The sequence below is a fragment of the Felis catus genome, chromosome B3 (assembly GCF_018350175.1).
Source record: "Felis catus isolate Fca126 chromosome B3, F.catus_Fca126_mat1.0, whole genome shotgun sequence".
NCBI classification, from domain to species: Eukaryota; Metazoa; Chordata; class Mammalia; order Carnivora; family Felidae; genus Felis; species Felis catus.
In genome coordinates this window covers 44,279,667-44,302,984 of record NC_058373.1, presented here as the reverse complement: position 1 = coordinate 44,302,984, position 23,318 = coordinate 44,279,667, and the positions used below count along the sequence as shown (strand labels likewise).

Sequence of the window (23,318 nt, the reverse complement as noted above, 5' to 3'; positions counted from 1 at the left end):
TCAATTCTAGAGTAGCACTATTTAAAAGTTCTACAAAGTATAAATGTAAAATTCACATTCTCCTTAAATCAAAACTTAAGATTTTTTAATTTGACAAATGATCATCTATGTTTAGATAGTTGAAATAGAACTGGTCCACTCCGCTTTTGAGAGCGTTACTTGATACAGCAAATCACAAACCTGCAACAGGTATTACTTGAATACACACTGGAATTTCCCACTGTTCCCTGTAGTTTGGTCCATGATTATTTAATAAGGTAAATAATGATTGACTAGTTAGAGCTATCTGAGGGTGATATCTTGAAACAAGCTTCTCTGCATTTGGATCTTTACTAATATCCTGAAAAACAAAATACAACTTGTTACTTGATTATATTTATTGGAAATTTCTTCGAGGAAGTTACCAAAAAGAGGGGAGACATTCCACTAGGGGACTTTAGAACAGTAAGATGGTTATGTACTTTATGAGATACAGAAGATTACTTAGGAAAATTCAAAAACACTTGTCTACTTACGTAATGCATAGCTGCAGCTGTTTTTTCTGGTGTTTCAGTGGTAGATATGTTATCTTTTGAGAGCTGTAACTTTGCAGGCATTGAGGGAAATACCGTTTTCACATATTTTACACTGCCCTAAGTAAGAAAAAAGGGAATGTCTTATTCCAAATATCTTACATATTTTTCCCCTAAGACAAGTATTCTTTTCAGCATATGAAACCCTCAACTTAAAATTCTTCACTCTACTTTAGGACCTTCTCAAAGTCAAGACTTCCATGGTTTTGCTGGAAAACCTGCATACATGGGTTTTTCTTTTCAAAGAAGGTCCAAGACCAGGGTGCCATGTAATCGTCCTTACTTTAAATTCTAACCTCTCATTTAATGAGGTACAAATAGAACAGAAACTCTAAAATATCCTCTTTACCTATACTTACTTCCAATGATTGTGAATAAAAACCTTTAAAAGAAAAAAGGTTACCTTCTTTGCATTTAGGAACATTACAAAAGGTGGGAATGAAAAGAAAATCAAGAAATAAAGTTAGTAGTGACATTTTAAAAAATATCAAGGACTGTTATCCACAAAATAAAGAAGACCCATTTGTATTGCATATTTTAAAAGTTCTATCTCATTATTGTTCAAAATTTAAACATAAATATTGTCTGTGAAATACAGATGATGTTTCAGGCAAAAATAAGTTTATACTTTCATTGGTAAACCTTACCAATGCGAGAAGAGTTTTTTCTAACTTTAATCCCATCTCTATTCTGAATGGGAAGAATCCCATTAAGCTGGTGACTTCATGGAGAGTATAGAACTCTGGATACTTTTTCACTTGTTCAATGCAAGCTTTTAAAATTTTCTAGGGAATAGAAATTAAGAGACAATCATTTGTTTCATACATCTGCAATAATAAAACAAAAATAACTTAGTTACATGGGACTATATAATTGTTCACTGAAATATTAAATTCATCTCATTAATCAAACTTCCAATAATCAAAGCATAATGTATATTCCTTTAGTTAATGTCTTATTTTTCATAATTCTTTTTAACCTAATTTCTTAAAAGTTGATATTTAAAAATATTAAAATTAGCAAGTGTATTAAAATTTAAAAATAGAAAAGATGCATCATATTTTCTGTGCTATTTAAGAAACTGTCAAGGAAATAAAGTCACATGAAAATTTCAACACACTTTCCTTCAATAAAAGCAGTTATATGACTAATTAGAAATAAGTAAGTTTAATACACTAATGATTCCCAAGCACAATAAATTAACAAAGTAGTTATCTCACAGACCACTATAATCTACAATCTAAACAAATAAATAACAGGGGTTTCTGGGTGGCTCACTCAGTTAAGCATTTGGCTCTTGATCTCAGGCTCAGGTCATGATCTCAGTTCATGAGTTTTAGCCCTGCATCAGGCTCTGCACTGAGAGGACAGAACTTGCGAAGGATTCTGTCTCTCCTTCTCTCTGCCCCTCCCTACCACTCTCTCTCTCAAAATAAAAGAACTTTAAGAACTAATAACAAAAGTTACAAATGATGGAGTATTTAGTATTTTCTTCTCTCCAAACTTTTCAAAATACTAGTAACTTACCAGGAAATATGATCAACAAGGAAATAAAATTCACAGCTTTACTCAAGCAGAATGTATGACAATTGTGATAACATGTAAATAACTCAAACATGCACAGCACTTTCGGGTGGGAGTGGGGTTATAATTAAAAAACATATGTACATAGGGGTGCCTGGGTGTCTAAATTGATTAAGGGTCCAACTGCAGCTCAGATCATGATCTCATGGTTTGTGAGCTCGAGCCCTACATTGGGCTGTCTACTATCAGCACAGAGCCCGCTTTAGATCCTCTGTCCCCCTCTCTCTGCTCCTCCCCTGCTCTTATACGTGTGCTCACTTTCTCTCAAAAATAAATATTTTTTAAAAAACCCATAAAACACATGTATATCATCTTCTAAGAAACTTAGTTTTTTTCTCCTGTTAATCTAATCTGAACCTTTTAGAATATATTTTACATCATAAGAGTAATTAGCAATAAGCATATCTTTGTAATATCTTTATATCCTCTTTCACTTCAGACATTTATGAAATTTGTCAAGTTACAAATCAGTAACTTTAGTCTATCTTTTCATCTAGTTTCATATCCCCTTCTCCTCTTATTTAATTCTTACTGCCCCGTCTTTCACATTTTCTCCCTCAACCCATGCTTTTCAATGCTGACTTTGATATTTTATTCAGGATATACTTGCAACTAAGGCAGATGTGGGTTAATATGGAAAAATTCTGTTTGTTTTTAAAAATCCTAGTCAACTGCAAAGTGAAATTTGCATAAAATCTTTGTTCCTTATTTATATTAGTTAACTTCCACCCCTAACATTCCCATCTTATGGCAGTCATTATAAGAAGTTGAACATACGTGCAAAGGTAAGCAATATATAAGAACTGTATGACACAGAAACTATTCTACTTGGATATTCACTGGCACATCTTTCTTGGTAAAACTCTACTGGATGTTTCACAGGATTTTACTGAATTCACTAATTAGGGAGAGAGAGAGTCACAGAAAATCTAACACAGTTTTACTCCTATAACGAGATAGATTACTATATATTATTGTTGCTGTTGTTATTATTATCTGAGAGAGAGGGATAGAGAGGACAAGCTGGAGAGAAGGACAGAGAAAGAAAATCTTAACCAGGCTCCAGGCTCAGCAGAGCCTGACACGGGGCTCAATCCCACCCTGGGATCATGACCTGAACTGAAATCAAGAGTTGGGACGATTAACCTACTGAGCTACCCAGGCACCCCATTTTTTTTAAGCATTTTGTTTTTTTAGTAATCTCCACACCCAATGTGGGACTCAAACTCACAATCCCGAGATCAAGAATCACATGCTCTTCCAAATGAGCCAGTTGAGGTGCCCCCATTACTATATATTATTAAAGGTATTTCATAACTGGTAGGTACTAAGCAACTAAAGAATCATTATTTGATACATTTAAGGCGCTTTAATAATTTATTTGTCTTTGAAAAACAGCTATGAGGTTAAGAGATTCAGGCTATTTCCCATCACCCAACCTCTGAATGTTATTTAACACTCTAAATATCTTGAAAACTAAATACACCAAAAGCATATACATGTACACAATACAGATTTATCATTACAAAGAAAGGTGAAAATGATTCAGCTCCCTAATTTTATTTTGGGCCAGAAAGGAAAAACATAGTATCATACATGTTTGAAACTTAAAAATTTAAAGGACACTACTTCTGGCAGTATGGTAGGGTCGGTACTTTGAAGAGGACTTCTACCCAAATCCCACTAGATACGAGATAAATCAAAGCTAACAATTTTTATGCATTATTGGACTTGGTGCAAAGCAAAAAGAATCTCAAGGACCCTAAGTAAATAAATAACCCCCAAACACCTAGAGCGAAAAGAAACAGGAGCAGTGAGCAGTAAGAAAACCCATGAAAACTGAGGTGGCTCGAGGGCAAATGCCTCCACCTGTGGCAAGATCCCGTGAGGTGAGGAGCTGAACATGTGATTCTTACACTTACGCCTTACAAAACAGAGATTTGAACAGGTATTTGTACATCCGTGTCCACAGATGCATTATTCATGAAAAGGCGCAAGTAACCAAAGTGCCCATCAATGGATGAATGGATAAAAAAATGTCCAAATACTTACAATGGAATATGTATTCAGCCTTAAAAGAGAAGATTTAGAAACATGCCATAACATGGATGAATCCTAGTTGAGAGTTATTGTTTAATGGATGTGATAAAATAAGAACTACTATTGGGTCTTTGTCTTGGTTCCTGACACAGGGCACCTAAAACCTTGGAATTTCCTGAGTGATAAGAAGGAAGGTCTTTTGTATGCTACAGAGATGACTCATGGCTCCTAGATAACTTCAGGGTGGGGGATGTTTGCCAGGAAAGTCCAAGGCCCATTACAGGGCTACAGGTTGACCTACTCACCAACAACCCATAGTTTATTCAATCATGCCTAGGAAACAAAGCCTCCATAAAAACCCCTAAACAACGGGGTTCAGAGAGCTCCAAGGTTGGTGAACACATGGTGGTACTGGGAGGGTGGTGTGCATAGAGAGGGCATAGAAGCTCTATGCCTCTTCTTCCATTTCTTGCCAAATGCATCTCTCTCCTCCATTTACAATCAACTAGAAATAGTAAGTAAAGTGCTTACCTGAGTTCTATAGTAAATTATTGAACTAGAGAAAAGGGTCATCGAAACCCTAGGCCTACTGTCCTGAGGTGGAATACTGGTTGATGTGGGGGAAAAAAACCCACATAGTTGGTATAGAAGTGTTGTTAGAGCAGAAACAGTTCAGAAATAGGTATAAAGTCTCAATTTTGCAAGATGAAAAGAATTCTGGAGATTGGCTATATAACAATATGAATATACTTAATATTACTGAACTGCACACTTAAGATAGTAAATTTTGTGTTGTATTTTACCACAACTAAAAATAAAATTTAAAAAGGGGAAGGAAATTCTGACACATTCTACAACATGGCTAAACCTTGAAGAAGACATCATTCTAAGTAAAATAAGCCAATCACAAAAGGACAAATACTCTACTTATGTGAAGTACCTAGAAAAGTCAAATGTCAAATTCATACAGCTAGAAAGTAGAATGGTGGTTGCCAGGGACTGGGGAAAAGAGGGAACAATGAATTATTTAGTGGGTACAGAGTTTCAGCTTGGGAAAATGAAAAAGTTCTAGAGATGGGTGGTAGAATTACATTCACAAAAGTATATAAAAGTATTTCATGCCATTCAACTGTCCTTAAAAACGATTAAAATAGGGGCACCTGGGTGGCTCAGTTAGTTAAGCATCTGACTCTTGATTTTGGCTCAGGTCATGATCTCATTGTTCCTGAGTTCGAGCCCTGCATTGGGCCCCTGCTTGGGATTTCTCTCTCTCCCCTCTCTCTGCCCCTTTGCCGCTCACACACACTTGACTGTGTGCACACACTCCTTCTCAAAATAAATAAATAAATACAAATTAAAAAAAAAAGATTAAAATGGTAGCTTTTATGTTATGTATATTTTACCACAGTTAAAAAGTGGAGGCGGGGAGGGAGAGAGAAGGAGGGAGGGTGGGAAGAGGAAGGAGACAGAAAAATGGAAAAGAGACGGAGGTCTGACCTAGGCAATATGGGAATCTCAGGAAGACAGGTTGAGAAAATGAAAGAAAAGCAATAAATGAAAATGGCTGAGAATTTTTCAGAACTGAAGAAGGAAAGGAATCTACAGATACAAGAAACATAATGAACCAAGCATCATTTAAACACACATACACTGTAATGAAACAGCAAACCACCTAATATATAGAATAGTCAAGACAGAAAAGAGAGATTCCCTAAAAGAAATGACAGATAACACACCTTTCTTTCTTTTTTAATGTTTATTTGGGGAGGGAGGGGGAGAGGAAGAGAGAGAGAATGAGAGAGAGAGAGAGAGAGAGAGAGAGAGAGAGAGAGAGAGAGAGAAAGAATCTCAAGCAGGCTCCATGCTGTCAGCACAGAGCCCAACACGGGGTTTGATGTCACAAGCCATGAGAGTCTGACCTGAGCTGAAATCAAGAGTTGACACTTAAGTGACTAAGTCACCCAGGTGCCCCCTGATAACACACTTTTTTTTTTCACACTTTTCAATAACAGTAACATTCACCAGACAAAGAATTATTATCTTCAGATAAAGAAACAAAACAGTCAACTTAGAATTATGTATGGAGTAAAACCATCTAATCAGAAAAAAAAAAATATTTTCAGATAAACAAACCAAAAGATTGTTTATCACCAAGAGACCTTCATCAAACAAACATCTAGAACACGTAGCATTTGAGGAACAATGAAGAGGATCTCAGAATGTGATTTGAGAAGAGATTGAAAGTCAAAAAAATTATCAAAATTTGTGGATAAAACAAATATTGCCCATATAAAATAATAATGTAGATAGGTTTAAATAAGAGACAGCATTAAACAGTATCAGTCAGGAGGGGTGTGATGAAAGTCAAAATGTTCTATGGTTTCTGCAGACATATAGACTGATAAAACTGAATAGAACCAGGAAATTGACCCACACATCAATAGTGACAAGACAATTCAGTGAGGGAAAAAATTCATTGTAAAAATTCAAGTGTAACCATTAAGAGAACAGAAAAACAATGAACAAATTCCAAATTAATGAGGAAAAGAAGGAGAAAAAACATCAATCCCCTCAAAAGAAGTAAAAACAGAACTGTAGAAAAAGACAAAAAGAAATCACAAACAAGTCTATGTACATCAATTATCATAATGAATGTAAATGACTAACCTTTCCATTTAAAAGGCAAGAGAGGTCAAGAGTTTACTCAAAAAGAAAAGGAAAAAAAAATCTAGCTAAACACTATTTTAAGATATTTGTAAACTACACATTCTACAGATTCAAAAAACCCCATTAAAATCCCACCTAGCTCTTCTGTAGAAATTGACAAGTGGGTTCCAAAATTTACAAGGAAATAAGAAGGACTAAAAAGAGCCAAAAACAATTTTTAAAAAGAACAAAGTTGCAGGACTTACCCAACATGGTTTCAAAACTTACTAGAAGACTAGGTGATGCTGGCATAAAGACATATATAGATTAATGAAATAAAATAAAGTCAGGAAAGTAACCCACATATTGGTGGTGACAAGGCAATTCAATGAGGGAAAAAAGAGCTTTTTCAACCAATAGTGCTAGGCAGAGTTTCTCATCATTGACAGTTTCAACATTTTGGACCAGATACTTCTTTGTGGTGGGCGGGGCATCCTATACCCGTAAAGGTATTTAGCAACATTCTTGGCTCTACCCACTAGATGCCACAAGAACTCGTTTCTCAGTTGTGACAATCAAAAATGTCTCCAGAAATTACCAAATGTTCTCTGGGAGGCTAAAGCACTCTCAGGTGAGAATCATTATGGTAGAACTAGATATCCATTCAAAAGAAGAATAAACTTTGATCCCAACATCACATCTTACACCAAAAAAAAACCTTGAACATTCACACTCAAACTATAAAACCTCTAGGTTAGGGTTTTTCAACACAAGCATTACTGTCATTTTGGGCTGGATAATTCTTTGTTGTGGAGATGTCATGTGCATTGTAGTATGCTTAGCAGCATCCCTGACCTTTAGCCAGTAGATACTGGTAGCATTCTGCCAACTGTGACAACCAAAAATGTCTTCTGACATCGCTAAAGTCCATAGGGGTAAAGAAGTAAACATGATCCCAGGTGAGAACTACTTGGGGTCGGCAAAGATTTCTATGCTAGAATACATAAAAGCACCAACCATAAAACATTTTGAAAAATAAGACTTCATTAAAATTAAAATTCTTCTTTGAGAGACATTGTTAAAACATGAAAAAACATGTCACAAACTGGGAGAAAACCACAAATATAATAGACCTGTATTCAGAATATATAAAGAACTTCCAAGTCTCAATAAAAATAAAAACCAATAAAATCAGCAAAAGATTTTAAAACAGCACTGCTCATTAAGGAAACTAAAACCACACTGAGACACCCAAGAAGTTGTTAAAATGTAAAAAGATTACCAATACTAAGTATTAGCAAAAGTACAGAGCAACTGGAACTTATTTTTAAGAGAAAGAGAGCACGGGTGGGGGGGGGAGAGGAAGGAGAGAGAGAGAGAGAGAGAGAGAGAGAGAGAGAGAGAGAGAGAGAGAGAGAGAGAGAGAGAGAATCTTAGGCAGGCTCCATGCTCAGCGCAGAGCACTACTTAGGGCTCAATCCCCTGACTCTGGAATCATGAACTGAGGCAAAATCAAGAGTTGGGATACTCAACCGACTGAGCCATCCAGGCGCCCCAAGGGAACTCTTACACACTGTTGTGAGTGTAAAATGGTACATCCATTATGAAAAAGGTTGGCAGTTTCTAATAAAATTTAACTACACATGCCATACGATCTGGAAAATCTACCCCTAGTTCTTTAACCCTTCCAAAATGAAAAAAATGTTCCTAAAAAAACTTGTATAAGAATGTTCACAGTAGCTTTATTTATAATTGCCTCAAACTGGAAATAATACAGATGCCCATCAACAGGTGAACTGATAAACCAATTTTGGCATAATCATACAATAAAACAAAAAGGAATAAAAACGAACACATTATACATATTTGTGTCAATGTGGATGAGTCTCAAAAAATGCTGAATGGGGGCGCCTGGGTGGCGCAGTCGGTTAAGCGTCCGACTTCAGCCAGGTCACGATCTCGCAGTCCGTGAGTTCGAGCCCCGCGTCAGGCTCTGGGCTGATGGCTCAGAGCCTGGAGCCTGTTTCCGATTCTGTGTCTCCCTCTCTCTCTGCCCCTCCCCTGTTCATGCTCTGTCTCTCTCTGTCCCAAAAATAAATAAACGTTGAAAAAAAAATTAAAAAAAAAATGCTGAATGAAAGAAGTCAGACACAAGAATACACTGTGTGCAATTCAGTTTTTATGAAACTCCAAAAAAACCAAATCTAATCCATGGTGACAGAAAGCATACTGGTGGTTTCCAGGGCCATGGATAGAAAGAGGCAAAGAGATCTTTTTAGTGTGATGGAAACATACCGTACCATGATTGTGGTCATGATCATACAGGTGTATACATTTGTGAAAACTCAGTGACATGCACTTAAAATGGTTCCTTATTATATGTAAGTTATGCCTCAATAACATTGATTTAAAAAAAAGAGCTTATTTAGTATGTAATGACTATATGCTCTAACAACATAGATACAGTACAATCTTTTTTTTAAAAAAGTAAGGGAAAATAGGGAGATCGTATAAAAAAAAATTTGTACAGTACAAGCCTCATAGATTTTACCAGAATGACTCGAAAAGACTCAAAAGCCACGGGGCACCTGGGTGGCTCAGTCAATTAAGCCTCCTACTTCAGCTCAGGTCATGATCTCTCGGTCCGTGAGTTCTAGCTGCACATTGGGCTCTGTGCTGACAGCTCAGAGCCTCAAACCTGCTTTGGATTCTGTGTCTCCCTCTCCCTCCCCCACTCATACTCTGTCTCTGTCTCTCAAAAATTAATAAACGTTAAAAAAGACTTAAACAAAAAAGCCTCAAAAGCCAGTATAAAGTGCTGTCACTGGCTGAAGTTGGTCTTGTATGAGCTTCAAAAAGAGTAACTGCAGTGGACTAAAACCCATCAAACATGTTTAATTCTATGATTTAATAATAATATTTTTAAAAAAGAAAACACCGATCAACTTTGGAGAATAAGAAGGGATCAATTTTTTTGAAACTCGCACATAAGGGTAAAAGAATCTAGCATTTTTTCCGCTACATGAATTGGGGGACCAAATACATAAGGGAAAACATATCTTAATAAAATTATTCCAACTAATAAATACAAATGAATGATGCAACTAGAATCCTACAATCTTGCAAACCCCAGTGAATGAACAGATCTAGGCACTGAGCATGAAGAGCTGCAAACACCACACAAAGAAACAACCAGACATGATGTCCCACCTGATTAAAGAATAAAAAATCTATGTGTTAAATCCCTTTGGCCAAGACTAAATCTGTTCAAGCTTCCAGATCCCAATGACAATTTGTAAGAAATACAGAGAAAAGAGAACATGTTGAATGAACATCACTGCTAATAAGCAATCAAAATCCAGACTGTGGGAAAACTTTATAGGTCAAATGACCCAAGTTCTTGAAAAGAGAAGGTTTAAGGAAAAGAAAGGAATTGAGGAGGAACTTGTAGATTAAAAGAGTCCTTTTTATCAAATAGAAGAAAAAGGGTCCAACATATACAACCCATTAAAAGTTTTGTATTTTGAATATACAAAGAACTCCCACATATCAATAACAAAAAGAAAATCTACTAGAATAAATAGCAAAAACTTGAACAGCTGATTCATACAAAATGACCAATTAGTATATGAAAAGATGAAGTCTTATTTTATATATATATATCCTCTAGATTGTTTAAAAGTGAAACGACCTTAAGTGTCAACTTGAGGATATAGAGCAACAAAACTCTCAAAACTGCTGGGTAGACTGTAAATTGGTATAATCCTTTGGAAAACAGGTTAATATTATTTACTAAAGTTGAAATATGCATACTTATGACCCAACAATTTCATTCCTGGGTATATACCCAGTAGAAATGTGCACATGTGCACCAAGAGACATGTATGAGAATTGTCACAGAAGCACTATTTAGAATAGCTCCAAATAGGAAATGACTCAAATTGTGATCAATAGAATACATTGTAGTTTATTCATACAATTAACAATGCACAGAAATGAAAATTAATGAACTGTAACTACACACATACATGCATCTCACAAACCTAATGAGTGAAGGAAGAATTCTGTTCACTTAAAACTCAAAAAAAAAAAAAAAAAAAGGCAAAAGTGAGCTTAAAGAAGTACCAAAATAAAGGGTATGGAAATTATCAATACCAAACTTGTATCACTGATAACTTCTCAAGGAGGAAGAATGTTACCATCAGGAAGGATACATAGGGAGCTTGTGGGTTACTGGAAATGTTTTATTTCTTAACTTGGAAGAGAGTTACATAGGTGTTCACTATATAATTATTTGTTAAGCTGTTTATATTTGGTCTATATACTTTTCCGTAAGTATACTGCATTTCATAATATAAAATTAAAATTTTTAAACTGTAAAAAATCAGGAAAATATCAGTGAGCCTTTAGGGTGGAGATATAAAATGTAAATTAGACAAAATATGTTGCCAAGTCAATCTGACTAAAAAGTAAGACTTAACGCTGATTGTTAGCTATCAAATAATGTACTTTGTCAACAAACATTTTTATATTCGTGTAGTTAAATTCAGCACTTGAGAACTGTGTGTCAGGCATTATTCTAGTCATTGGGAACACAGCAGTGCACAAAAAAGTACTTACATACAAGTTGTGGAGAAAGACAATAAAAAAGAATCAACATGGTAAAGGGAACCCTGAAAGCGATGTTATGTTTTTAGGGTAATTAGGGATATCCCCACTGATACTTGGCATCTGAACAGAGAGAGACTTTAAATCAAGACACTACTCCATGCCCTTCTCTGGGAAAAAGCTGCCAGAAAGATGGGAAGAGCCAAAAGCCTTAAGGCAGGACCATGCTTGGAGTATTCAAGCAACACAAAGGCCAGTAGGTTGGAACAGAACAACTGGGACGGAGGTATGTAGGAGACGAAGCAGGCTGGTGTGGCGGGGGATTGAGAGGGTGTGATCACAAAGGGCATTGTACAACTCTGTAAAGACCTCTTTCTGAGCGAAGTGAGAAACCATTTTAAACCAGCGACATGAGGGGATGTGACTTAGGTTTTAAAACCATCATTCTGGTCTTTTCAAAGGCACTATTAAAATAGGAAAAGCTACAATTCCTTTTCTATATGGAAAAATAGGATACTTGGTTTGAGTATGTCACATAGAGGTTCGGAGAAAATAAACACGTAATGCTTCCTTTTATTTAGAAGAATCATTCTTTTAGTTGATATTAATAGCAAAATTTCACCTTAAAAAGTGTTCAAAAAATGGTAAAACTAAAATCCTCTGCTGTCCCCCAATTTACAGTGACCAGTTTTTTCTTTTTAATTATGGTAAAATACACAGAAAACTTACCATTTTAAACCATTTTTTACATTTAAGAGTTCAATAGTGTTAAGGGTATTACAATGTTGTGTATAATGACTAATTTTAAAGACTTTAAAAAAATTCAGACCAGTGTTGATGTTTTTAGATAAACTCCAATACAATAATACATATTATTAATAAAAACAAGTATGAATATACTACAGTATATGATTTTGAGATGCTAGTATTTCCATTATTAAAATATGTGATGAATAAAAGACCTATTACACACAATTTGTTCTCTAAATTGGTGATATTTCCATATGATTTTGGCAGGATCATCACACATTTTAAAATGCTATTATTGCTTATTTCTCGGCAGTTTAAATAAATGTGATTTTTTTTTTTTTTTTACCTCTGTGAAGAGACGAGCATCATCAGAAAGCATATTATAATCCTGTGCACATTTCTTTGCAGAATTCTGCAAAAACTTTAGGAATTCAGTAACTTCTTCATTCACATGTTTTTTCATATCCTGATTTTTAAAAAAGTAGACATGTCTTGGAATAAGAAGCTTAATTAAAAACAATCACCTCTCAATCACTGGTCTAATAATCTGGATTTAAAGACTAATTAAAGTATCACATCCAAAGCAGAAATCAGAAACATAGTAAGAATTATTATATAATAATGGCAAACATGTTATTCAAAACACTACATTGTATGTAAATGTTAAAACACTATGTTGAACACTTGCAACTAATACAATATTGCATGTCAACTACACTTCAATTTAAAAAAATTCATAAAAATAAAAAAGCAAATGACTATTGTACTACCTATTTAGGAATCATTAAGCTTTTTCATAAAATGCTCTAAATTAACATAAAAAAAGACAAACATCCAAATGGAAAAATGTGCAAACAACATGAATAGGCAAGTTATAAAAAAAAAAAAAAATAGAAATCGCTTATAAGCACATAGGAAAGACTTACTTTCATTACCAAACACTGTAAATTAATATGAAACAAGGGATCACCATATTTTCCATATCAAATTAGAGGCAAAAAGGTAATGCGCAGCGTTAGTGAAGATACATATTTTTTTTAAAGAAAATTTTCATACAATAGTGGTACAAATTGGTTTAAACTTTTTGTAGAACAATTTACTCAGGTATAAATACAGATTGAAGCCTTAAAAACATGTATAGTTTTGATCAGGCAATTATATTTTTAAGAATTTATCTTAAGGAAATAAGTATAAATGTGAACAAAGAGTTTGCAACAAAGATGTTCAATACAGCATCATTTATATAATTGAAAACTTAAAACTAAAGAAATTAAAAACTTAAAATTGTTTGTGAGCATTGTAAAATTGTATTGCTAGTACTGAAGATGAACTGGAGTGAAATATGCTCAGAACTAAAGGAAAATGCCTATTACAAAAGAACCAACAAAAGAATGAAAGCACCAAAGCTCTATCAATTAAACTCTTTAAATTTCCATTTTTGTTAATAGGATTGTACCTAAAAACATAAAAGCAAAGTTAAAATATTTTTTACTGAAGCTGAAGAATAGCATACATACCAAATACTGCAAGTAGTCATTTTTATTTATTCCAACAGCTTTGGAATTTGCAGGAATTTTTGCGTATTTAACCAACAAGTCCACATAACTCCTCTGCTCTCTCTGTGAGAAACGAGAGAAACGAGGATAAGGAACTCTTGGTTTTGGAAGAAGAACCATTCCAACTGTGGTTTTAACTTTTTCCTTTGCTTGAGTTGCTGAACTAACTGCCGGCTCATTTTCTACAGAACTTGCTGAGGCATTCAAATTTTCTCCTATACGTCTGGAAAAAAAAATACAATTTACAAATATGTGCTTTTCACATGAAGATTACTATCATGGAACTTCATGATTCTCAATCACCAGGGAGAATATAGCGTGATTAACATAGTAAATTCCAGATTATTATCTAACTCTGCCACCTGCATTTTGATGTTTAGCCATTTGGTGTAAATTAAGTATTCTGCAGGATACGATCACATTACAAGTTTACCTTCAATTATCTGATGGAGAGGGAGAGGCAAACTCCTTAGATAAGTTATTCAATTTGGAACTATTTTTCCTTTACTCAAGAGGGGTAATTGCTCTTTCCAATCAATTATATATGCAGATATTCCATGTTTACATTTTATTACAATAGAAGTTGTTTTCATTTTTTCATTTTTTTTTTTTTAATTTTAGTTTTTGAGAGAGAGTGTGAGCAAGGGACAGGGTGAGAGGGAGAGAGACAGAATTTTAAGCAGGCTCCCTGTTCAGCATGGAGCCCGACTCAGGGCTTGACTGCAAGACTGTGAGATCATGACCTGAACCGAAACCAGGAGCTGGATGTTCAACCCACTGAGCCACCCAGGCACCCCAACGATGCGAGCTGTTTTTAAAAGCTTAAATTCTTCAGTAAGTGACATCCATTAATATAAACAAAAGCCACTAAAAGCAGGATACGATGAAGTCACAAGTTCACAAATTGATTGAAATTCTAAATTTTCTAGTTTCCTTTGCTTTAATTATCTCAAGATTTAAAAAGAAAATTCCAACACTGTGTGCCATATTTTAGGGAAGCAACAGTGGTTTTAGAAAAGCTGTACAATTCTCTATCACTAGTACATGGCTGAATCCATGGAAATGTCTTTATGCCTTGAATGAATGCAAAAGAGAAAATCTGGTATTATCTATGATGAAATGCACTAGACGAGAAAGTGGTAACTACAGAACCTGTTATCATATCTATGAAACGATACCTGCAATTTCTAAAAAACCATCTCTCTGCCCCAGTGAGGTATATGAACATGAAGTTCTTATCTTATTCATAATCTGTCTCTATTCCTAGTATTCAAATGAAGTAACATACATTTAAAAAAATATTTATTTATTTATTTTGAGGGGGGGTGGGGAGGAGAGAGAGAATCCCAGGCAGGCTTGGCGCCGTGAGCATGGAGCCTAATGCTAGGCTCAATGCCACAAACGATGTGATCATGACCTAAGTAAGCTGTGATCAAGAGTTGGACGCTTAAATGAATGAGCCACCCAAGTGCCCTAGCAATCTACACTTTTAATAAGAGAGTTTTAAAGTACACAAATACACACACATACAACTACACTTCCTTAGCCTCTATAATTCTATTTTCCATAGCAGTTAACTGTTCACCGTGATCTGGTTCCAAATTAAATAACAACAACACAAGAGGAAGGGAAACTAATGAGAAGGATGGCTGTCTATTGATTCATTCTTCATCTCCCCATTCATTAATATTTACTGAGTGACCATCATGTGCCAGGCTAACGCTGGACACGGGGGCACAATACAGTCTCTATTCTCTAAAACTTTGCAATCAAATGGATATGTACATTAATACAATGTAACTATGGAGATCTGAGGTTTCCAAACTGGGTACATACTGAATAGGTGATAGAGAAGAATCCTAAGGTAATGGGATAAGGGATTAAGAGGGAGAAAGGGGAAACACAAGAAATATTCAGAGCTGTGGCTTGCAATCACGACAGTATTAATTTCTTCAGGGAATTTTGGAAGCCTGTGGCTACATCCGGGTTGTCACAAAAGAAGGCATGTAGAGAGAGATTAAGGAACGCTAGATGCCTGTAATGTAACATACGAGAGTGTACTACACAATTTTCAAAGGTCCCTTTAGGCTTTCTCTGATCATATACAAACAAACCTGGTCTGTTATTACTTATCCTACCAATACATTTTATTCTCTTTTATTTTTATGATTCTTCTATGGCACAGTTTATATTAACCTCTTTTCAATCTAACCTTGTTCATTTTAGCTGGTGCATCTGACTACTGCATTATATTTTCTAGTGCAGTAGTATCTATGCATTTACATATTAAAATATATAATATGTATTCTTTTCTTTGATTTCACATTTATATATCTCGGACGTTACTTTTAAATATAATGTCGGAGGCTAATTCCATTTCAGGCTAGTAAAGGAGGTATCTCATCTCTTATAAACATTTGTTATGAAAAGTGGGACGGTGTTGGCTTGATAAAGCTGAGAATTATCAATCTAGATCTGTATCTGGATAAAAGGTGAGCCCCATCTAAAACCACTGCTAATTTGTTTTAAATCAGCTTTATAATACTAAAGCAAATACAGTAAAAATGCAAAGATTCTTAGAAAAAAACAAAATAAAGCAAAATATTCAAGAGTACTCTTCTAGAGCTAAACTAAAGATGGAAAACTAATCAAAAGAGCTGGTTAGTGGATGGGAAAAGAATTTTGGAAATTAAAATACAGATGCTTAGACTGGCTCTGAAAATAATACAGGTGAAAGAAGACATACTTAGCTACTAAAGTTTCTCCAATAACTGTATAAAAATAAGCATATTTTAGGTTAACAAAATGAATATTAACTGCTGATCTTGGGAGAAATGTATTACAGCAAATTGATTTCTCACTAGAAAATGTCTTGAGAGCTATTCAAACCTAACGGTATTGTGTCCGCAACTCTTAACAATACTGCTTCACAGCTGTCTCTCTGAATATGAGAACATGTCTGTCCTTGTGGCACAAACTGGCAAATTTAATTAAGCTGCTGCAGCAACAAGATGCTGACTCAGATATGCCAGAGTAGGAATGTCAAGAAATTCTAGCAGTTTAAATTGGCTACATTCAGCAAAGAATGAAATGGCAGCACATCAAGATCATTTCCGTGTGCAGTGCTGTCAAAATCTTCATCAGGGCGCAGGCCAAAAGCATCTGACAGGGTTTCTCTATGCACATTTACAGCATTATATTTTATTTCAGTTGATGGTTTGAAGTTTTTCCCCTTCATTTTGTCAACTACCCACTCTCCTTTCTTAAAGTTTCTATGAAGAAAAGGCAGAATTCAAACTTAGTTTCCTATGCTTTAAGTCTACTGGTTTAGGTGGCTTCTTAAAGTAGCATTTGGAAATGGTGCTTCTAGCCTCCATCTAAAGTCTACCTGTACCTTCTGGATTGATTTACTTTTCTATATTCGACACGTTAAAATTTCATAATTTTTTAAATTGGAAGCTACTTTCCCCCTTGCTGGTTTAAAGCTCAGTTATAAATATCTACAATCAGAAACTTTGATTTAAAAAAAGGTAAATGTTTACTTTTCAGTAGAGGGAGAAGGGCTGAATAAAAATCTCGTATTACTGAAGGCGGAGTAATGAGAGTTACCAATATTTTCCTGAATATGATGGGAGAAGGCAAAACACACAAAATTATGGATAATAAAAATTTTACATTTTTTTCTAATATTTCCATCAAGAAAACAGCTGTAAATTACCACAGTCTGAAAACCCATTCCTTACTGTGACAAAACTTAGTAAAATTTAACGTGAGCAAAAAAGACTAGAAATATGAAATCAGTGTCTTGTGTCTTTATTTTTTCTGTGCCAAAAGGTAAGTTACGCTAATAAATTGTTTTGTGCTATACAAAAATCTAAAGAAAAACAAGCATATCCTAAGAAGAAAATATTTTAGGAGCTGTACCCAATTGCCAGCAAGATATCCTTTCCCTTACGTAATTCAGACGATAACCCACATCTAGGGTATGCTGACTAGAACCAAACTTGAAAAGAACCATTAAAGTACGGTGTGCCTGGGCGGCTCAGTTGGTAAAGTGCCCAATTCTTGATTTTGGCTCAGGTCATGATCTACAGCCCTGTGCAGGGCTCTGTGCTTGGGATTCTCTCTCTTCTTCTCTCTCTGCCTCTCCCCTGCTCATGCTCACTAGTGCTCTCTCTCAAAATAAATAAATAAATTAAAAAAAAAAAAAAAACATTAAAATAATTAAGCAGGGTAAAAGAAGATGAATATTAAAAATTTTTAGTCTGAAAAGACGAAGGCTGAGATAAATGTACATAAAATGGTGAGCAGTGTTTTTTTTTTTTTTAAGATATATGTTCATTTTACCTTTAAGAAAAGGTAAAGATATACATCTTTACCCTCCTCTTCCAGGATATTACAATTGGTAGGCATTCTTTGATTCAAATAAACAAAGGCAATTCTTTATTTGATAGTAAGTTTTAAGAAATTAAAAAAAGAAATTAAGGTATCCTCAAGAAATGGTACAAGTTGAGTAACAAAATCAGCTTGAAAAAAATCCATAGATACATTTATACAGGATTTACTCAACCTTCTATAGCTGATATTAGCAAAGACATTATAATTATGCACTTGGCAAGAATGTTGCTTTTAAAATTGCCTCTTTAATACAACATCTGCTTGCTTTTATGTGAACTTATTTATTCATCTGATAATCAAAAAAGCATTTTTAAAATGTTTTTAATGGCAATCTGGCAGCATCTATCAAAACAAAAAACATACATACCCTCCTCTTATAGGAATTTATCCTACTTACATCAGCACATATATAAAAAGGATGCTCATTGTTTATAATTGGAAAGGGATGGAAATAACCTAAATAAATATCAGTGGGGTCAATTAATTGATTCCAGAGTCATCCTTAAAGGTTTGGATTCCAAAAGCTGGGTTGAGAGTACAAAATCATTATTTCTTAAAAGTACCAGAGTGAGTCTAATGAGCCAATATAATGAGGCTGAGGCAAAAGAGACAGAAATATCACTATCACCAGAAAGCCAGGAGAGTGAGATGTCTTCATAGTCAAGAGCTCAATGATGATCCTGAGAGGAGCAGTTTTAGTAGACTACCGAGGGTGGAAGCCAGATTACAGTGAGATGTTCAGTGAAAGCAAAGGCAGTGGGATGTGCAGTGACGTGTTTTCTTCTGTTTTATTCATCCATTCTCCTAATCTGTCTTTTGACTGGAAAGTTTAATCCATTTAAAAAGTAATTATCGGAGGGATGGACTTATTATTATTGCCATTTTGTCAAACGATTTCTGTACGCTTTACAACTGTTTGTCCCCCTTTTCCTCCCAGCAAACACACACGAGTTTTTAAAGAAGTCTAAGTACAAATGAGAGCAGAAGTAAGAAAGTAACATGGAATCCAGGGATTGAGCAGGAAAAACTTGAGCACCTTTAAACACTGAAAGATGAAAATACAGGAGTAAGAGCAGATGCTAATTGACAGAAAGGGTACTGAGAAGGCAGAACAGATGGGGGCCCATTCCATATACAGGCTGGAAATATGCTTCCTCCACTGCAAAATGAGTGAAGAAAAGATGAACGTAAATGTTGAACTCTAGAGAAGCTCCCCAATTCCTCACTTGGCGTATTTACAGTCCATTCTAGTAAATTCAATTACTTGGTTTCAAGATTCATCCACAATAACAGCCAATCACAAAGGAAAGGAGATGTTACAGGCAGGCAAGCAGTGAGAAGGGAAAATTACCACTCAACAGGCATGTTCATAGCAGAGAGGAATTTGGCAGTATCTATCAAAATATAAAATGCATACACCATCTGACCGAACAATTCAATTTCTGTGAATTTATCTTATGAAAACGATTACAAGAATTTCATCAACGTACTGTTTATAATTACAAAAAAAGAGGAACATATTTTGCAAATTCAGACTACCTAAATGAATTGAAAGTAAATCTATATAATGAAGTATTAAGCAACAATTAAGATCAAGCTATGTGTAAAGGCATGGAAAACTACATATTATTTTAAATGAAAAAAGCAAACTGTAAAACAGTTTCTTATATTTTACATTATTTATAATACGATCCCATTTTTGTTTTTATATCTACGTGGAGAAAGATCTGAAAAAATTTATACACACACACAAACAAACCAAAGACTAACCATCCTTGGGTACTGGGTTCTTCCATTTTCTAATTTTTACATTTCTATAATTTGAATGTTTAATACTGGACACATTTATAACACTTCAACTGCCAGAAAAATAACAATCAAATATGAAAACAAATAGCCAAATAAATAAATACATTACCTGTTAGATAAAACACATAGTTCTTTTAAACTTGGAGCCATGGAATGATCTTTATAATTTTCTTGAGAGAAAAATGTCTTAAGGCCATTTTTTGGGGAAACATCCCTGTGAAACAAAGTAATTAACTTACATTTGACAATTCAGAATCTCATGCTAGACTAAGCAGCACACTGGTACAACTGTAGTTTACAACTACTATTGCCCCCATACCCTTTTCCAAGACAATCATTTCTTAATAATTTCAGTTTCATGTACCAGATGTTTGAGTTTAGATGTTTTACTTGGGTAGCTTTTAGCCTAGGCTCATTCTGAAATTCTCCAGTTCAAATAATCAGCCTTGCTCCTTAATACCCAATTAAATGTCAGAGATACTTAAGAGTCAAAGAACAGACTGAAGTATAATAAGAGCCTGTCAGGGGCAGGGCTCACCCCAGGCTCTTAGTTTTGTTCCATGCATTATTGTGCCAAGCCAAAAGACACTACAAAGACTGAATATCTTACCTATTTTCATTAACTTGGCCAATGTGATAAATGGGGTGCCTCTGCTAAAACCACTTCAAGGTCTTATATGATTTTCCATAACATCATAATTAGAGACTAAGCTATTATAGTCAATGCTTTCCATATAGAAGGCATCTAATAAAAGCTGGCTGAAGGAATTAGAAAGTTAAAAACAATGAGAACCATAATCTATAAAGGACAAAGATTATCAGGACTCTGTGAAAAAGGGCTCCAATACTGTGCAAAGGTTCACATTTGGTTTCACAATGTCAATAGCATTTTAAGAGCATCTGTGCTGCATCTGAATACATTCTTTACGGCAAGGAGCATAAATGTACATGCCTTCTACAACTTACAGTAGAACAGTCTATCAAATGGTAACTTCTGGCTGCCCATTCCCCAAATAGGAAATCTTAGCATATTTGCTCCACACTAATTTCTGTTTTTAAAAGTGTTTATCAAAAAAAAAACCACTGTGAGGGGCGCCTGGGTGGCGCAGTCGGTTAAGCGTCCGACTTCAGCCAGGTCACGATCTCGCGGTCCGTGAGTTCGAGCCCCGCGTCGGGTTCTGGGCTGACAGCTCAGAGCCTGGAGCCTGTTTCCGATCCTGAGTCTCCCTCTGTCTCTGCCCCTCCCCTGTTCATGCTCTGTCTCTCTCTGTCCCAAAAATAAATAAACGTTGAAAAAAAAAAAAAAACACTGTGATTAAAGTACAAATGATAAAAATTAGAATGTCTTACTTGCTATGTGCCAATGTAGTTTCTTATGACTCGTTATGGTACTCTATCTGTGAAATCTCATTAAATTCTAAGGATTTTGTATATCATACAAAAACAAAGTCAGAGACTCAGGGACAGTGAGCTCCCTGAAGGAAGGGAGTACTGTTTGCAACAACAACAACAACAAAAAACACTTACTGAGCACATATTGATTGAACCTTCTGAGTCAGGTACTATTTTAATCAGCTTTGTCATCTCTTGTAACTTTAGTATTCTCTTTGACTAGCAAAGAGTGGATGCTCAGTAAATGTGTGTTAAACTGATCTAACGCAGCTATGTATTAGATCCCTACAAAACCACGCTTACTAAGTCTGCTATTTATGAAGTTCTCATGTATTTCTAAAACAGTCTGTGCATTTATGTAACCACTTGATATAGACTCTAACAAAATGAAGCTTGTCTACTCTTAAAGAGGTTTTTCTATTACTTGTACAGATACAGGCAAGGTTCTTGGACACAAGAAAATTCTAGCCTGTCTCCTTCGCTGAGAGACCAACAATAAATACATGATGAAGCAATACCTAGTAGCAATCTGAGTGATGAACTACTGTCATTTTTAGGAGAGGAAGTGCAATCAGCTATAACTCAAAAGTGCCAAGTACGTGAAGACAAGATCCAGGTACATTCTTAACCATTAAACTTGTATCATCTTTGTGTTTCCTCCAAATCTCTCCAGGCCAGAAACTCTTCTTTGCTAAACCAGCCACCAGTCCCACTTCACTCCTCTTTAGAATACAAACAGATGTAACTCACCAGTTCAGCCTGGGTTCACCCATGGCCATCATGGAGCTCATATTTCTAGATTTCTGCTTCACTCTAGCCCACAATTCTGCTGCCTGGCAGTGCAGGCTCCAACGGAGGCAGGATTTCTCCAGAATCTATGCTCAACCGAGGAAAAACCAAAGGTCAGGATCAAAAGCAGGTGACCGGCTGGGCCAGGGGCTGTTAACCTAGGTGTAAGAAGAACCTTTAACACCTACCCTCAACTGACAGGGACACCTAAAAGAGAATACAGCAGACAGATGAATATTCCCAAGGTTCTTTGGAGCAGAACAGCAATGCTGATGGAGGAGTCCTTCTCCATTTAACTTACGCCAGTAATGTAACTCTCAGGACACTCACTGAGGAAATAAAAGGCTCAAAACAGAATGGTGTTCTCATTGGTTACATACTAAATCACTTAGAGCATGGCGCTGTAAGTCCCAACTCAGATCCCCTGCACTCCCTTAATGCTCAAATAAACCTTGCTTCCGTTTTCCCAAACATACACGGCATGGGGCAGATTCTGGCAAGCAATGCTGGACAAAAACTCCCTGGTTATCAAGAAGCTTTCAAAAAGAATCTCACTTTTGAGGAGGCTGAGGTCCAGGTGACTTAAGTGACATTTCACAGGATCATACAGAGGAATCACTAGGACTGCAAATCTGGGTTGACCACTCTATGTTCACTGCTTCTCCTTCATCCGGAACGGACTGATAAAGTGGTATGTGAGAAAGGAGCAGTCACATTTAAGAGTCGGTCTCTCGGTACCTGACGGGCCTGACCTGCTCCGACATAATCCCACCTCTCACATTATGACCCGTTGTGGGGTTGGGGAGGGAGGGTCGATGAAGGTAAAAGGAATGGCTGCGGGAAGGGGGCGGAAGGAGAAACAAGGTTCCAGAAAGGCAAGTTAAAGGGGTGAGCAAAGCCGTGGGAGGGGGCCGCGCCAAAACCCGGAGCAGAGGGTCCTAGTCCGGCCGAGGGGGCCGCCATGTTCCCTCCTCCCGCCCTCACGAACGCCCGCCTGCAGGGCAGCGCCCTTCCTTCCGCGCCTCTGCTGCAAAGCAGCCTTTCCGCCCACCTCTTAGTCCGCGGCGGCTCTGACCCGGGCCGCGGCCCCCACTCCACACACGCTCCACCCCACTCCTTACACTGTCGCGCGCGCCCTCGAAAGGCCTTATTTAAAGGACGTAGCCGCGCCGTC

General features: G+C 36.0%; 1 protein-coding gene across 12 annotated transcripts in view; it reads right to left on the bottom strand.

Annotated features, from left to right (window-relative positions):
• The window catches only part of ICE2 (interactor of little elongation complex ELL subunit 2), a 65,321-nt gene extending 42,003 nt beyond the window's left edge, over nucleotides 1-23,318 (bottom strand). For 2 of the 12 annotated variants that reach the window (XM_045059229.1, XR_006599176.1), the window contains exons 1-8: nucleotides 22,333-23,100; nucleotides 22,106-22,230; nucleotides 20,073-20,177; nucleotides 13,718-13,979; nucleotides 12,547-12,666; nucleotides 1,220-1,357; nucleotides 516-632; nucleotides 181-340 (exon numbers count right to left, since the gene is read on the bottom strand). In XM_045059229.1, the coding sequence (XP_044915164.1) occupies nucleotides 181-340; nucleotides 516-632; nucleotides 1,220-1,357; nucleotides 12,547-12,666; nucleotides 13,718-13,979; nucleotides 20,073-20,177; nucleotides 22,106-22,146 (943 nt within the window). In that variant the 5' untranslated portion in view covers nucleotides 22,147-22,230; nucleotides 22,333-23,100. Of the gene's footprint in view, nucleotides 1-180; nucleotides 341-515; nucleotides 633-1,219; nucleotides 1,358-12,546; nucleotides 12,667-13,717; nucleotides 13,980-20,072; nucleotides 20,178-22,105; nucleotides 22,303-22,332; nucleotides 23,101-23,195 lie in introns of those variants that run through there. The other 10 variants (XM_045059224.1, XM_019832324.3, XM_045059223.1 and 7 more) reach the window with 10 other exon arrangements.